General features: G+C 44.2%; 1 protein-coding gene and 1 pseudogene across 1 annotated transcript; one reads left to right on the forward strand and one right to left on the reverse strand.

Moving 5' to 3' along the window:
* The first annotated feature begins 530 nt into the window (after positions 1-530).
* Positions 531-1,020, forward strand: LOC125439885 (feather keratin 4-like). Its single transcript, XM_048509216.1, has one exon. The coding sequence runs from the start codon at positions 532-534 to the stop codon at positions 1,018-1,020; it is 489 nt and encodes a 162-aa protein (XP_048365173.1). The 5' UTR covers position 531.
* A 10,889-nt stretch (positions 1,021-11,909) lies between these two features.
* On the reverse strand, positions 11,910-15,011 carry LOC125439763 (annotated as a pseudogene).
* Positions 15,012-16,933: the final 1,922 nt, after the last annotated feature.

Below are 16,933 nucleotides of genomic sequence, written 5' to 3' on the forward strand. Positions count from 1 at the left end.
AGCTTCTGCAAAATTTTACACACAAATACACAGATTTCTGAATAGCAGTGACAGGATACAACGACCGCGGAAGGCTTTGAGTTCAATTCTTCTTGTTGAACCTCCAGAGTAGAGGGACCAATGGTCTAATCCAGCAATAGTCCAATGGTCTAATCCAGCAATAGTCCAATGGTCTAATCCATTTTGGTTTTGTTAATGTTGGATCTTGATGAGATTCTACCAGCTGAAATGCTAGTCTAGATGTGTAGTTCAGCACGTTAATCTTGCATGGAACTAATCACTTGAAGAGTCATGAATTTGCCATGGGTGCCGACGCCCCCCCCCCCCCAACTTGCTCAATTTTCTTGCATCAGATTCCTTCTCCTACATGCATCCTGTATTCTATCTTTGGAGAGAAATTCATGGAGTAATTATCATATGTAGGATATTTTGTATAGATGTGCTTTACACTGCCTTTCAGAGAACTTCTTCTGCCTAATGTTCTTTTCTGCTTCTTCGTATACTTGCAGATTCAACCTTCACCACTCAAGCATGGCTCACTGTGGACCATCCTTTGCAGTGCCATCTTGTGCCTCTGCTCCAGTTGTTGGCTTTGGATCACCCAGTTTTGGCTATTGTGGTGGTCTAGGCTCTGGGGCACAAGGATTTGCAGTTCCTTCCGTGGCCTCCAGTCCAGTCGTTGGCTTTGGATCTGCAGGCCTTGGCTATGCATCTGGGGTACCTTCCTCTAGCCTTGGCATTCTTTCAGGGGTCATCCCTTCCTGCATCAACCAGATCCCACCGGCAGAAGTTGTCATTCAGCCACCTCCCGTTGTCATGACCATCCCAGGACCCATCCTCTCTGCGACCGGCGAACCAGTTTCCGTAGGTGGCCACACTCCATGTGCTGTTAGTTATGGCGGACCTGGAAGAAGCATTGTCACCAGTGGTGGTGCTGCTCTCGGAGGCCGTTTGGGGAGCTGTTCTGGCCGCAGAGGCAGTCTCATAGTGGGGCGCAGACGCAGCTTGCCTCCCTGCTAAATTCTCAATGGTTATTTAAATCAGGAAATCTCTGGCGTAATCGACAGGCCTGAGTATCGATCAGCTGAACACCCTCCATCCAGTGGAAGCATAGCATGATGCGTCTTCAGCATCTCTGAGACTCGAAGCCAGCCGCCATTTTCTTGCCTACCTCCATTCTACCTTATCTGCCTTACGAGTATCTTTCTTCTTTGTATCTGAAAGATGTTCTATTCTGTGTATGCTCTTACCTCTTTAAAAAGGCCTCCTAAAAATTATTCACCTGAAAGAATTCTCCTGTTTCCTAATAAAGCTTACTTTGCATCATTATAACTGGCAGTCTTGCCTTGATTTAAACTTTTTTAAAAAATGCATCAGAGAAAGACCCATCTAGTCAAGCATTCTGTTTCCAAGAATTGTCCACAGTCACTTGACTTAAAAGATTCTGGCTAAGGAAGCTTTCAAAATTCATCCCAATTAGCAACACACACATAAAAATGTGAAGCAGATGCTTTAGTATTTTATTTCCAGCAGTCATTCTGACTCCTGCATTCACGGTAACATGTTTGAAGCAGGGATGCAGGTATAGATTTTTTATGGGGGGCTCGGGGGGGTGAGGCCATGCCCCCACTCACCCTTGGGGCATGACCGCACCTCCCCAAACCCCGCCCCCAGCCTCTGCTTATAAAAGCAGCTCTCCAAGGCCAGGGAGGGCAGACTCCCCTCCCCTCCCCTCCCCTCCCCTGCCCTGCCCTGCCCTGCCCTCCCCCTCACCCCCACCAACTGGGCTCCCAGCCAGCAGCCCCTCTGGGCAGAGACATAGCTAGGGAAAATGGAGCCCGGTGCAAAATCTGAGTTTTGCAGGGGCCCCCCATAGGCTGGCACTGTGATGTTGGAATCTACCCCCAAACAGCATCACTTTCAATGGTGTTTAAACTAGAGAGCCCAAATTCTCCTTTTAAATCCACCTTAAAGGGAGAATCTGGGGTCCCCAGTTAAAACAACATTGAAAGTGATGCTGTTTTGGGGTGGATTATCACCCACCCTGAAACAGCATCACTTTCAATGTTTAACTGGGGATCTCAGATTCTCCCTTTAAATCCATGCCAAAGGGGGTGGATTTAAAAGGAGAATCTGGGGAAATTTGGGGGGTGCCTGCTGTCAGGAGTGCAATTGTTAAGCTAGCAGCACCAAACTTTCAGGGTATCTTTAGGAGACTCTCCTAATGACACCACCCAGGTTTGGTGAAGTTTGGTTCTGGGGGTCCAAAGTTATGGAAACTCAAAGGTGTAGCCGTCATCTTCTATTAGCTCCCATTGGAAACTCCCTTTGGGAGTCCATAACTTTTGACCCCCTGAACCAAACCTCACCAAACCTGGGTAGTATCATCAGGAGAGTCTCCCCCCACAAAAAAATCCCTGAAATTTTGGCACTGCTAGCCTAAAAACTGCGCCCCCTGCAGGCCAAAAGCAAAAAAATACTAAAATATAAAAAAAACCCACAAACGGAGAGTTGAGCTTCGGACATTTAATGGGGGGTGGTGGTGTTGAACTGAGAAAACCCCCCCTTACCTACGTCCTTGGTTTGAAGTATGTACCTTCAAACAGAAGCACACGCCCTTTCCACATAAATCCCTTAAATCATTTGAACATGTTTCCCATAATTCATGGGATTGTAGGATTCCTCCCCCTTTTTTAGTTTTCTGTTAAACCAATGCTTCAGTGTTTCAAAGCCTCCTGCTGCGATTCTGTACTCTTTATATATTTAGTGCATTCAATATTGCCCTCCCCCACAAATGAAAGAACAAAATGCTGCAAATTATCAGGCAAGGGGAAACTGAAGGAGCTCAGAAAATGCCACTGAGGAGAAAGTTAGGGGAAGCAGACAAGCATCGGAAACATAGTCAATAGTTCACTCAGCAACTGAAGACGTTTTCAAACTGTATCAACCAGAGAATATTTTTGAAAGGGGATTTGCTTAAAACATGCACTTTGTGTTATATTTCTATAAATTAAAAAAAAACATAAAAATTGAGGGGTCATATCTATGTAGCTACACAACCACTAGAGAATCACAGCATGTGGCTTTTGAAGCCTCAAAGCAATGAATCAAAAAGGTTTTTAAAAATGGAATGATCACAAAATGGCAGTCAGGAAGTGCTTTTGAGGGGTTGAGTACAGACGAATGGGCAGTTTTGAAAACAGTTTGGAAACATTTACAAAACGTTTGTGTGGAAAGGGTCACAGACAATGACCTATTCAGATAATGTCCACGTGTGCATGTATGTTTTAATGTGCACTTTAATATGCAACTTATCCCTGAAATCTGCCTCCATCCCTGAAGACTGGAAGATGGCCAATGTCACACCAATCTTTAAGAAAGGGTCTAGGGGGGGACCCAGGAAATTACAGGCCAGTCAGTTTGACATCTGTTTCTGGCAAATTAGTAGAATCTATCATTAAAGATAACATTATTAAACATGTAGAAAAGCAAGACCTGCTGAGGAAGAGTCAGCATGGCTTTTGCAGAGGCAGGTCCTGTCTTACAAACTTACTACAGTTCTTTGAGGGTGTAAACAAGTATGTGGATAAGGGGGAACCAGTGGACATTGTCTACTTGGATTTCCAAAAGGCTTTTGACTAAGTTCCTCACCAGAGACTGTTGAGAAAACTGAGCAATGAAGGAATAAGAGGGGAAGTCCTCCTATGGATTAAAAACTGGTTGAGGAACAGGAAACAAAGGGTGGGTATAAATGGGAAGTTCTCACAATGGAGAGATGTAGGGAGTGGTGTCCCCCAAGGATCCATTTTGGGACCAGTGCTCTTTAACTTATTCATAAATGACCTGGAAGTAGGGGTGGGTAGCGTGGTGGCCTAGTTTGCAGATGATTCCAAATTACGTAGGGTGGTGAGAACCACAAAGGATTGTGAAAAGCTCCAAGCGGACCTTGATAAATTAGGTGAGTGGGCTAAGAAATGGCAAATGCAGTTCAATGTAGCAAAATGCAAAGTGATGCACATAGGGGCAAAAAATCCAAACTTCACATACACGCTACAGGGGTCAGTGCTGTCAGTCACAGACCAGGAAAGGGATTTGGGTGTCTTAGTTGATAGTTCCATGGGACTGTCAACTCAATGCATGGCAGCTGTGAAAAAGGCAAACTCTATGCTGGGGATAATTAGGAAAGGAGTTGATAATAAAACTTCAAGGATTGTCATGCCCTTATATAAAGCCGTGGTGTGACTGCACTTGGAGTACTGTGTTCAGTTCTGGTTGCCATATCTCAAAAGGGATATCAAAGAGAGAAAAAGTGCAGAGAAGGGCAACGAGGATGATTGAGGGATTGGAGCTCCTTCCTTATGAGGAGAGGCTGCAGCGTTTGGGACTCTTTAGTTTGGAGAGGAGACGGCTGAGGGGGGATATGATTGAAGCCTATAAAATTATGCATGGGGTAGAAAATGTTGACAGAGAGAAATTTTCTCTCTTTCTCACAATACTAGAACCAGGGGGCATTCATTGAAAATGCTGCGGGGAAGAATTAGGACTAATAAAAGGAAACACTTCTTCACGCAACGTGTGATTGGTGTTTGGAATATGCTGCCACAGGAGGTGGTGATGGCTACTAACCTGGATAGCTTTAAAAAGGGTTTGCAGAGATTTATGGAGGAGAAGTTGATCTATGGCTACCAATCTTGATCCTCCTTGATCTCAGATTGCAAATGCCTTAGCAGACCAGGTGCAGAAGTCAGAAGCAAGAGAATGACAGAGAAGAAGCTGAATAACTGCAGAAGTACGAGAGTTTTTATATCAACTTCATAGCGTTCTTTTTTTATTTAGTGATTCTTTTTACCCGCAAGATTTGAATTAGTCACCACCTTTAACATTTGTTTGTTTAATCACATCCAAAATTAATGTTGTAGTGTCAAATGTTTTCAAGCAAGGGATGTTATAGTCATCACTTTGGTGTCCTGGTTAAATTCCACTATCTTTTCCTTTTTCCAATTAATTTTCTGAAGCAGATTTTTACTCAGTAAACAATAATCCTGAAGAGCAATCATGTGAACAACCACAACAAAAATAAATAGCCCCATTTAAAATAGTGTCACTTATATCTGAGTCCTTCAGGGATAGGGCGGGATATAAATCCAACATCAATGAATAAAATAAATAAATCTTAATAAACAAGACAGACATTTATGAAATTCTTTCCTGTACATATGTATTTTACCAGGTCAGTTTTAGAAACTGTACTATAATCATGGTAGAATCTGTGATTCTTCTCTTTGATTGTTCGTTGTTCGCTTGATCTGTCGGTTTTCCTTACTTATCAAGATCAGTCATTCAACTTGGAACATTTTTTTGTATTGCACTTCCTGTCTCACAATAAAACAATAAAATAAATTGAAATAATAATAATAACATAAGGGAAAACTAACAAACAACAACAAACTAGGGCTGCACTCCAAACATATTTAAAGCAATAAAATCAGTATCTGTCAGATTCAAAAAAGAACCCTAGCTGGGATCCATATGAATACTACACTGATACATTACAACATCCTGGGCCCGATCAATTGCACGGCTTCTGGCTCAATTACCTGACCAGTTTGCACCTCCCAGTGACCCAGCAGTTCAGTGAAAAAATGCAAAATGGTGATATCGATGAATGGCTAAGAACAGGGAAGACATACTGGATTCAGAAAGCTCTGGTCAAAGGGACAGCACTTGAAAACTACAGGCCAATAACATGCTTGCCTATTATGGTCAAACTGGTCACCAGCATAATAGCGGATAATATCGTGGACTATTTGGAAGCCACTAACATCCTTCTGGTGGAGCAAAATGGGAACAAAAAGTGGAGCAGAGGAACAAAAGATCAACTCCTGATAGACAAAATGGAGAACTGCAAAAATTGGAACCCCCCCCCCCAATTTGTGTAGGGGCCAAAAGCGGCGGCGGCGGGCCAGTAAAACACCTTTTTGGCGGGGACCACTCGCACAGCTGCCGCTGCCAAATCGCTGCAGTGGCGCTTGGTTCCCGCCAAAACGGTGTTTTTGAACCTCGCTCGGGGAGCTAGGTTTTTTTTGCAAATGCCGCCTTCCATTCAGTGCCATGCGAACTGCACCAGGTGGAAGCCAGCATTTCTCCCCTGGCCCTCCCAAACGCTGCTTACCTCCTGTCACCTTCTGTCACGTTGTGCAGGCCAGGAGACATGCCCCCCTGGCCTCATTCTCCAGGGTCATCGCTCTAGCCAGGGGGCGTGTCCCCTGGCCTCCACAACATGACAGAAGGCGACGGGAGGTAAGCAGCGTTTGGGAGAGGTGCAGCCTGCAGCGGCGGCTTGCGCTGCGCCGCATTTCCAGTGGGGACCGGCCCATGCTTAACGCTCCTGCGCGCCGCATAAACTATTATAAATTTCCGACACACCCCCCCTCAGCACCCATGCGGAAAGGGCCAATGTCTGTATAAACGATGGATGCTTGTGATATATATTGATAAAAATAATAATTGGGCCAAGCTTTTATGCATAGAGGAAAAATTACAAAAGTGACTATATACATTGAACTAAACAATATCTTAATATTGTGATTGTATTTCATGTAGCCTGGATATGAGGTGCGTGGTTGGTATTTCCCGGTATTTCCCAGATACCATATGGAAACCCAAATACACACATACACACACAATATATGTGTGATGTATTTTTGAATATATATTCAGAACATATCCAAATGCACATGCCTAATTTAAGGTAAAGATGTCAGAATAAAAAAAAATTCCCAGTGTATTGCAGCCATCCACTGAAGACAGGTATGAAACTGTGCTATACTGTTATACTGAATCAGACTATGGGTCCCTCAAGCTCAGACTGCAGTAGATTTCTAGAATCTCAGGTTGGGTTCTTGCCCATCACCTACTAAATGGTCCTTAAAAAAATGGCGGATGCCCAGGATTGGTACCTTCTGGATGTCGAGCAAATGCTCTGCCCATGAGCTCTCCAAGAACTGATGGAGAAGGATATTTGGCTGGCCTCGATGATAGCCAGTGCTTTTTCAACTCTGGCCTCAACATAGTGGAGCTCTTTATTATTAGATATTAGGACCTTGCAGGATTCAGAACTGCATTTCCCTCAGAATTGACAGGATATTTCCTGCCTTCAGCATGTGGCATTTTCAAGTCATATCAGGCGATCAAAGTGTGTGTCAAAGCGGGGTTTGTTACTCGGGCCTCCAGAGGCCACCCTACGATGGAATCTTGATGTGAGCAAGAGCTCCGACTCCCTTCTCAGCTTGGCCATCAATCTTTTCTAACGCCTGTGCAGCTATTACCCCATTATCAAAAGACAACACCAACTACTGTCAGCATTTGGCAGTATCAGATTGCACACTTTCATAGTTTAATTAACCATGACGCGAAGTTCCTTCTTGTCTTTTCCCCCACCCCTCCCCTCCCCTCCCCTTCAGCCTCGGGTATTTTCTTCATTCCATTCTTTCTAACTTGAAACCATCAGCTTGACACAGTCTGTTGTTGCTAAACCTGCAACACCCTATCTCAAAAAAAGCATGTAGATTCTTTCCTCCCCACACCTTAGGTAGGAGCAACCCTGTGAAAAATTGACAGTCACAAAAGAAAGCTGCGTGAGAAAGAAGCAAACAATCCCTGCTGCTGCTGCTGCTGCTGCTGCTGCTGCTGCTGCTGCTGCTGCTGCTGCTCTTCTTCTTCTTCTTCTTCTTCTTCTTCTTCTTCTTCTTCTTCTTCTTCTTCTTCTTCTTCTTCTTCTTCTTCTTCTTCTACTACTACTACTACTACTACTACTACTACTACTACTACTACTACTACTACTAATTGGAAGAGATAGGCCCATCATTCTTAATCCCTTTAAACTCCTTTGAGCCATGCCTCTGTTGGCCACTAAATATCACTGCATAACAGTCACCTACATATAGTACATATATTCTGGAACACAGGTGTCAAACTCATGGCCCTTCAGATGTTATGAACTACAGTTCCCATCATCCCTTCTGGCAGGGGATGATGGGAACTATAGTCCGTAACATCTGGAGGGCCGATAGTTTGACACCTCTGCTCTGGAAAGTCCACTTGCTTCCCTCTTTTGTTTAACAAAGGCTCTCTTTTCCCAGCATTTGGCAATTTTGCCAGCTGGAGAGGTCATCAGATCAGATTTCTTACTTAGCCAATGACTCTCCTATGTCTCTAGTTCAGCAATTCATTCTTAGGTTGATCCTTTTAACACTTATTTAACACTTGCTTCTTAACTTTTTAAATATTGCTCAGCTTCCATGCCTTTTAGAGAGATCTTTAAGTTCCTTCTGGCATTAACTGCAATGTGTTTTGGACTTCTTTTCACACAATCTCTTTTTTCTTCTTCATTAATGAGAGGTAGTGCAGCTAGGATGTAAACCTCCTTTGGCCGTTAGGAACTTTCTGGGAGTAAAGTCTAAAGCATGAAAACTCACCACTGTTTGGAAGAAAGTATCTGTTTGGAAAGGTATCTCTTTGGAAAGAGGAAGGGAAAAGGAGTTTGTAAGCTGCTTTGAGACACTTTATGGTTGAGAAAAGCAGGATATAAATCCAAACACTTCTTCAGGTTCTTCTGTATTATGCCAGGGGTTTCTTCATTGCTCCACGTTTAATTGAAATATTCAATGAGAATTGAGCAAGGAGACATAGATGATACAGCCTATTTTGTCCACAGGGCTTAATAACATAAGAACATAAGAACTAGCCTGCTGGATCAGACCAGAGTCCATCTAGTCCAGCTCTCGCAGTGGCCCACCAGGTGCCTTTGGGAGCTCACGTGCAGGATGTGAAAGCAATGGCCTTCTGCTGCTGCTGCTGCTCCTGAGCACCTGGTCTGCTAAGGCATTTGCAATCTCAGATCAAAGAGGATCAAGATTGGTAGCCACAGATCGACTTCTCCTCCATAAATCTGTCCAAGCCCTTTTTAAAGCTATCCAGGTGAGTGGCCATCACCACCTCCTGTGGCAGCATATTCCAAACACCAATCACACGTTGCGTGAAGAAGTGTTTCCTTTTATTAGTCCTAATTCTTCCCCCCAGCATTTTCAATGATATCCGAACATACCAGCATTACCTCCATAAGGACTGCTACTAAATCCACCAAAACTAACATTATATGGAATGTGGCCTCTGTGAAGAAATGGTTGCCTCTCTTTGAGATTTGAAGGGGACATTTTTAATATATGTTTTCTTTCCTATGAGTAGAACAAGTTTAGAAATGCTAATATGGCATGTGCATCCATTTTCATGTCCCCATGTAGGTTTTTTTTAATGCCATCTTTTTGTAACCTATTTTTAAGCCTATGCTATTTATAATGTTTAAATTTTTATTTCATACTATTTATTGTATTGACTGATTTCATATGCTTTTATTGTGAGCCACCCTGAGTTCTGTGGGAGAGCGGAGGAATGTGCCAGTCAACCAACCAACCAACCAACCAACCAACCAACCAACCAACCAACCAACCAACCAACCAACCAACCAACCAACCAACCAACCAACCAACCAACCAACCAACCAACCAACCAACCAACCAACCAACCAACCAACCAACCAACCAACCAACCAACCAACCAACCAACCAACCAACCAACCAACCAACCAACCAACCAACCCAACCAACCCAACCCAACCAACCCAACCAACCAACCAACCAACCAACCAACCAACCAACCAACCAACCAACCAACCAACCAACCAACCAACCAACCAACCAACCAACCAACCAACCAACCAACCAACTAACCAACTAACCAACCAACCAACCAACCAACCAACCACAACCAACCAACCAACCACACACAACCAACCAACCAACCAACCAACCAACCAACCAACCAACCAACCAACCAACCACACACAACCAACCAACCAACCAACCAACCAACCAACCACAACCAACCAACCAACCACAACCAACCAACCAACCAACCAACCAACCAACCAACCAACCAACCAACCAACCAACCAACCAACCAACCAACCAACCAACCACAACCAACCACACACAACCAACCAACCAACCAACCACACACAACCAACCAACCAACCACAACCAATCAACCAACCAACCAACCAACCAAACCATCCAACCAACCAACCAACCAACCAACCACAACCAACCACACACAACCAACCAACCAACCAACCAACCAACCAACCAACCAACCAACCAACCAACCAACCAACCAACCACAACCAACCAACCAACCACACACAACCAACCAACCAACCAACCAACCAACCAACCAACCAACCAACCAACCAACCAACCAACCAACCAACCAATCAAGTAGTGACAGACAATGAGATAGGTTAAGTGCCCCCCTTCTCCAAGAAGGTATCACATTTTTGGAGTTCTCAAAAAGACTGAAGGACCTCAGAAAGCAAATACCTGGATCAAGCAGGAAAAGATTCCTTGACCCAGACTGATCAGGTCAATGGGGTGGGGACTGGAAACTGATAAGACTTTTGGGAGCAGAGAGGGAGTGATGCAACATCCTAACTGTAAGAACCGTTCTTACTGTAAGAACCATTCTAACAACTGATAAGGTATGTATAGAGGAAAGGGACAGAGAAATTGTGTTTATCTCTCCTATCTTTTGAATCCCTTGCTTAATCTGGTGCTGTGCTAAAAGTATGCTTGCAAACATTTTCTTTTTTTCAAAAAATACTTTTAACATTGGATTCTGGTAGCAGTTCTCTGCAGCACATACACCTCCACCATCTTGGACACAGTATTTTAAAAGAAGAGTGCCAGGGAGAAGGCTGGCAGTTGGCAAGCAGCTATTCCTCCAGGGGTGTACCAGGCCATAAACCATCCCTATGGTACCCAGGAGTGAAGAAGTGGGAGACACAGAGGCCAGAGATAAGTGTTGGAAGGGAAACTGTGTGTGTGTGTGTGGGGGGGTGATCCTTCCCAGTGGGAAATTCCTACAGAGGTCAGGTAGTGACCGTAGTTACCCTAGAGAAGTGTTGGGATCCAAAAAATTTAGTAACAGGTTCCTATGGTGGTGGGATTCAAACTGTGGTGAAGCGCCAATGGGGCTGGGTGGGGCACGACGGGGACATGGCCAGGCATTCCGGGGGGCGGGGCATTCCTGGGTGGGGCTGTGACAAGGACACAGCCGCTGCACTGGTCCTTGGGCGGGAAACAAATGCACTCAGGCTCAGGCTGTGACACACGCTAGTGCACCTCCTGCTAGACTGCTTCAAGTTCTGCGCACTACTTCTGAGAGGAGGGTGTAACTACGGCAAAAATCACGTGGCAAAATCACCAATTAGTAACCCCCTCTCGGCACACACAAATAATTAGTGACCTACTCTCAGGAACCTGTGGGAACCTGCTGGATCCCACCTCTGCCCTAGAGAGAGAGAAAGTCCTTTCCAGGAGAAGTTGGGATTCCTGGAAGAGGGCTGGGTGGAATAGGGTCTGCAGATCAAACCAGGCCTGTTTCACTACAGTCTCCTGTAGAATCTGGTTCATTAGTGGCCGAGAGGATGAATCCTGAGAAGGAGGTGACTGAAAACAAAAAACCCCTCTGTAGGAGGGAACTTGCTTGAAACTGGCCAAAATGTTTAATTAAACGTTTAATTAAACATCAACAAGTTTAATTAGTGATGACTTCAATCAACTAATTTTAATATATTTGTTAAATTTGTGCTATGCTCCTGTGCCTTTACCTGGAGAAAATACAGGTGATGTTTCAAACAAAATAACCAAGGTGCAGTGCAGGTAAAGATGTCATCCTGCCCTGGAGCCAATATTTGCTCCAGTAAGGGTTTCTTCTCCCTTGTTTTGCGTTGAAGGTTAAAGCAACACCAGGAGAGCAATATCACGATAAAAAGGTAAATTTATTCAGAAGGTAGACAAAGAATGGCTTGAAAAAGGTCAACCCCCGCCCTTTACATTCATATGTGAACAGCTTCATTGTAAGGAAAGAGAAAAAGAGAGATGGATGACATTTATAGAAGATCCACAACATTTAGATTAAAAGGAGATACATGGAAATTAGATCTGGGACTGGGTTTCATGGATGTGGACAGGACCGCCTACATCTATTGATCTGAGCTGGGATGAAAGCTGACGAGCGCAACTATGCTCAGACTTGTTTCTTTCACCATGGATTTCTTGACCATTCTTCTTTTCCATTTCAATTACAGATGGGAACTGAGCAGGGAGAAAAGCTGCCTCTGCGCCCCACTATGAGACTGCCTCTGCGGCCAAGGGGGCTCCCCAAACGGCCTCCGAGAGCAGCAATGCCACTTGTAACAATGGTTCTTCCAGGTCCCCCATAACTAACAGCACATGGAGTGTGGCCACCTACGGAGACTGGTTCGCCGGTCGCAGAGAGGATGGGTCCTGGGATGGTCATGACAACGGGAGGTGGCTGGATCATGACTTCTGCTGGTGGGATCTGGTTGATGCAGGAAGGCTCGACCCCTGAGAGTATACCAAGGCTAGATGAGGGCACCCCAGAAGCATAGCCAAGGCCTGCGGATCCAAAGCCAACGGGCTGGACTGGAGGCCAACGGAGGGAACTGCGAAGGCTGGTCCCATGCGCGAGCCTTCAAGCCATAGCCGATAACTGTGGAGGCCACGCACATAGCCCAGACCTGCTGACCCAAAGCCAATGGCTGGGGAAGAAGCACAAGAGGGCACTGCGAAGGATGGTCCACAATAAGCCATGTCTGAACAATGAAGGTGAGTCTGCAAGAACATAAGAAAGAGCAGAAATGTTATTATATATAACAAGAAAATAATGAGTCCCAGCGTGTCTCATGCACAGAATGAAGTCTGTCAATAATACAGAATGAAAAAGAAAAGGAAGTCTAGCTCAGCCAACACATTGGGGGCTTTGGTACACTCAAGGAATGAACATGGAACCTACAATACATAACACATGTTTCCCTCTGTCTATCCCTCCATCCTTCCTATTTGCAATAGAAGGTGCAGTTCTTTGCTCATGACAACTGCCAGTCACCCGAAATGAAAACTGGGTTTAAAACTGAACCCCATCTTCAGGATGATGATGGAAGTTGCAGTGGAAAAATGGACAGAATCAGGACATATTGGCTCACTTTATATGCAGGCCCTTCTATGCTATAGGTGCTAAAGTTCTCTGCTTCTAGCAGGCATAACTCAGCAGAAATGAAAATAGGTTTTGAATACTGGCTTTCAACTTCCGGATGATCATGGGCGCTGCAGGGTCAACAATGAAGGGAACTGGAACATCCTCATACATGTTAGCCAAAGAACCTACCACATGTCAGGTCTAAGCCTGTCAATGCCCAGGTGTCTTGCTGTGTAAGAATTGCAAATGTTTCCTGTAAATGCTTTCCTGTTTCCCTCTCCCCTCCCTGGCAATTCCCTGGCGCCAGCCCTCCTGCGGGAAGGTGCGAACGTTCCCAGGTTTCTTGAAGCTCTGTAGTGCAAATGTTATACACTTTGTGAAACACATTTGGTGGGAATCAAATGGGGGGGGGGTTGTAGGATATAATCTCTGGATCTAAGAGGGAGAGCTTAGATTCAGCTTTCTCTGTTACTCTACGCGTTGTAGAAATAAACTGCCTAGTCTAGCCCACCCAAGTCTAGCCCACCCAACACAGGGATCACAACACACAGGGATCAAACACAACACTCAAGGAATGAGCATGGAACCTTCAATATATAACACATGTTTCCCTCTGTCTATCCCCCCATCCTTGCTATTTGCAATAGAAGCTGTGGTTCTCTGCTCATGACAGTTACTAGTCACCAGAAATGGCCCTCGGTAAGACATGTCTAAGAGATGGAGGGTGAGTCTGCAAAATTCATCATGCTGAACAACCTGTATTAGGTCATCTAGGCATTTTCACTGGTAGTATCTCCTCTAGAGTCCATAAGAAGAACTTAAGAAAAGCCTTGCTGAATCAGGGTAGTGTTCCATTTAGGCTGCCATCTTGTCTGACCCAGTGACCAACTGGTTTCTTTGTAGGGTCCACAAAAAGTCACAAAATAAGAAGACGCAAAAGTCCACAAACTCCCTTTCCCAACCTCTCCCCACAGAAGGCACCTTATGAGGTAGGCAGGGCTGAGAGAGTTCTGAAGAACTGTGACTAGCAGAACTGTGACTAGCACCCAGCGGGAATGTAGGAGTGTGGAAACACATCTGGTTCTCCAGATAAGTCTCTGCCACTCAGGCGGAGGAGTGGAGAATCAGCCTGGTTCTCCAGATTAGAATCGACCTGCTCTTAACCACTACCTCATACTATGGCTTTCCACTGATTTTTGTTCTGGCCCTGGAATTCAGAGTTTTCCTTCCTCTGAATTTGGAATTTCCCTTTAGTCACTATGGCTAGTAGTTACTTATAGACCTCTCATCCATGATTCAACCTAGTCTCTATTTATAGCAGTCTGTGCCTGTGGTATTCACTACATCCTCCTGCGGCCAATTATGAAAGGTGATAGAAAGTCACACATGCTACTGTATCACGATTGGTATCAGAATGGACAAAATGAAAACAACACAAGAAAAAGCAGGAATCAAGAAACAGAAACGATATCATCAAAATGAACCATTGCTGCGTGAAACCCAGGTATTATCTATAATATAATGATACATTAGTTTATACCAGCCAGGCCTCAAAATAATTAAAGGAAATGTCATGTGGTGAGTGTAAGGGGAATCCAGATAGAAACCCCTAGCTATTTTCATGGAGCTATTGTTCCATTGTTGTGTAATGTAAATAAGTATTAAAGGCAGAGTTATGAAGATAAATCAATTGCAATCTTCAAAGCTTTTAGACATTCCAAAGAATTCGATCTATGAGGATTCAATCCATAGTGAGCTTTTTCAGCAACCACTAACGTAACACACTTTCGTTCAACAAGGAACACTACTATATTAGGTCTGACATGCAAAGTCTGTCTCTAAAATCTGATTTCAGTTGGTATGGCTTGATTTACCTGCTTCTCGGAGAAGTTGAAGACAGAAGAGTGAAAGAGATGAAACTGAATAACTGGAGAGGCGCAAGAGCTTTTATACTCACTGTGTGGCATTCTTTTTGCCCCCAAGGAGTAAATTAGCCACCTTCAAAAGCTGCTGGTTTAATCACATCCAAAATTAATTGCGTCAACTCAATTTTTTTTTAAACAAAGGAATGATCGTAACATACTGTTATGATTAAACTCTGTGATCTTTTCTTTTACCTGTTAATTTTCTGCGGCAAAATTTTTACTGAGTAAACTACAATCCCAAAAGAGCAGTCCTCACGGAACTTTGTGTGACTTGCATAATTGCAAACATGAAGGGCGTTTATGGAATTGTTCTCAGCTGAATTTATCATTTGAAGTGGCCACATCAGTACATCCCCAAAGCAGTTTCAGAAATTCTGCAATTATCATCACAGAATCTGTGATTCTTTTTCCTTCCTTCCTTCCTTCCTTCCTTCCTTCCTTCCTTCCTTCCTTCCTTCCTTCCTTCCTTCCTTCCTTCCTTCCTTCCTTCCTTCCTTCCTTCCTTCCTTCCTTCCTTCCTTCCTTCCTTCCTTCCTTCCTTCCTTCCTTCCTTCCTTTCTTCACTATATTTTTCAGTTTCAGAAAGATACCTGGAAAATGGTCATAGAATAATTTCATAAAGTTGTTCTTGCTTATAAAGACCTTGCACATTTTTTTGTCATTGAACTAGTCTTTGGCTTTCTCCACATGAGTTGTTTACAATGAATCTTGTCACGAAATGCTTGGGGTTTTTTTTCCTTTGAATTCTGCAAGTTATTTCTTCCTTTTTTGCTCTGTTTCTGTAAATGTTTCCCTTAATTTTTCCTCCACTGTTTTCCCAAGCACTTCTATTGCTGTTTTTCCTATCCATTTGCAACCACCTTCCTTGAATGTGTGATCATATTGAAACCTAGTCCTTGTTCACACTCCAATGCTGTTGCCAAACCTCCCCTTCAGCCATTTTCCCCTTCCCCTTGCCCTCCTCTTTGGAAAGTATGTTTTTATTTTTATCATATTGAACTGGCAATGTAATGCTGAGGCAGAAATGAGAAGTAGGGGTGATTGAATCAGCTTTGTCAATTTCACAAATGCCCCTTCGGCACATGCAAAATAATGCACTTTCAATCCACTTTCAATGCACTTTGCAGCTGTGTGGTATAGTAAAATCCACTTGCAAGCAATTGTGGAAGTGGATTGAAAGTGCATTATTCTTCATGTGCCGAAGCAGCCATACAGCTTGCAATATAACATTAAGCCGGTCCATTCCACGCAGCACAAAAAAGACATCTGTGGGACATCTTTAAAAGAGGCAACTGCCTCTTTTCACTCCACACACCCAAAATAAGATGTCTGGGGGACTTCTAAAAAGGAGGCAGCTTCTGGTGCGATTTCCAGAGAGCAAAGGCATCAGAGGGGAAAAGAGGATCTTTCCCACTTGACCATTTTGCTCTCTGGTCAGTTTCACCCTTAGCTTAAGCCAAACAGTTTGTGTGCAGCTGAAGGGATTCTCCCTGCCACCCTTTGCTGAAGGTAGCCCCAGGACATTTGCTCTGCAGGCTCTAATCCTGGGCACCTTTTCAGACCAGGTGGGCTTTAGGGGGTAGATGTGTTGATGTGCAGAACAACAGTTCGATTGGAGTCCAGTAGCACTTTAGAGAAAAACAGGAATTTTAAGGATAAGCTTTCGAAAGGATCTGATGAAGAGAGCTTTGACTGTCAAAGGTTTATACCCTGAATACTGAGTTGTGTTCTAAGGCACTACTGCACTGGGATTCACTCTGGCTGTTTCCACATGGGTGGAATACAGAGTCCCAGGGACAGCAAAAACGATGAGGAGGAGTTCACACAGCAGCCCTCAAGGCCTCTGTGGTAAGCGGAAAAGCGGCAACACCACCACTTTTGAACCCTACGCT

The sequence above is a fragment of the Sphaerodactylus townsendi genome, linkage group LG01 (assembly GCF_021028975.2).
Source record: "Sphaerodactylus townsendi isolate TG3544 linkage group LG01, MPM_Stown_v2.3, whole genome shotgun sequence".
In the NCBI taxonomy this organism is placed as follows: Eukaryota; Metazoa; Chordata; class Lepidosauria; order Squamata; family Sphaerodactylidae; genus Sphaerodactylus; species Sphaerodactylus townsendi.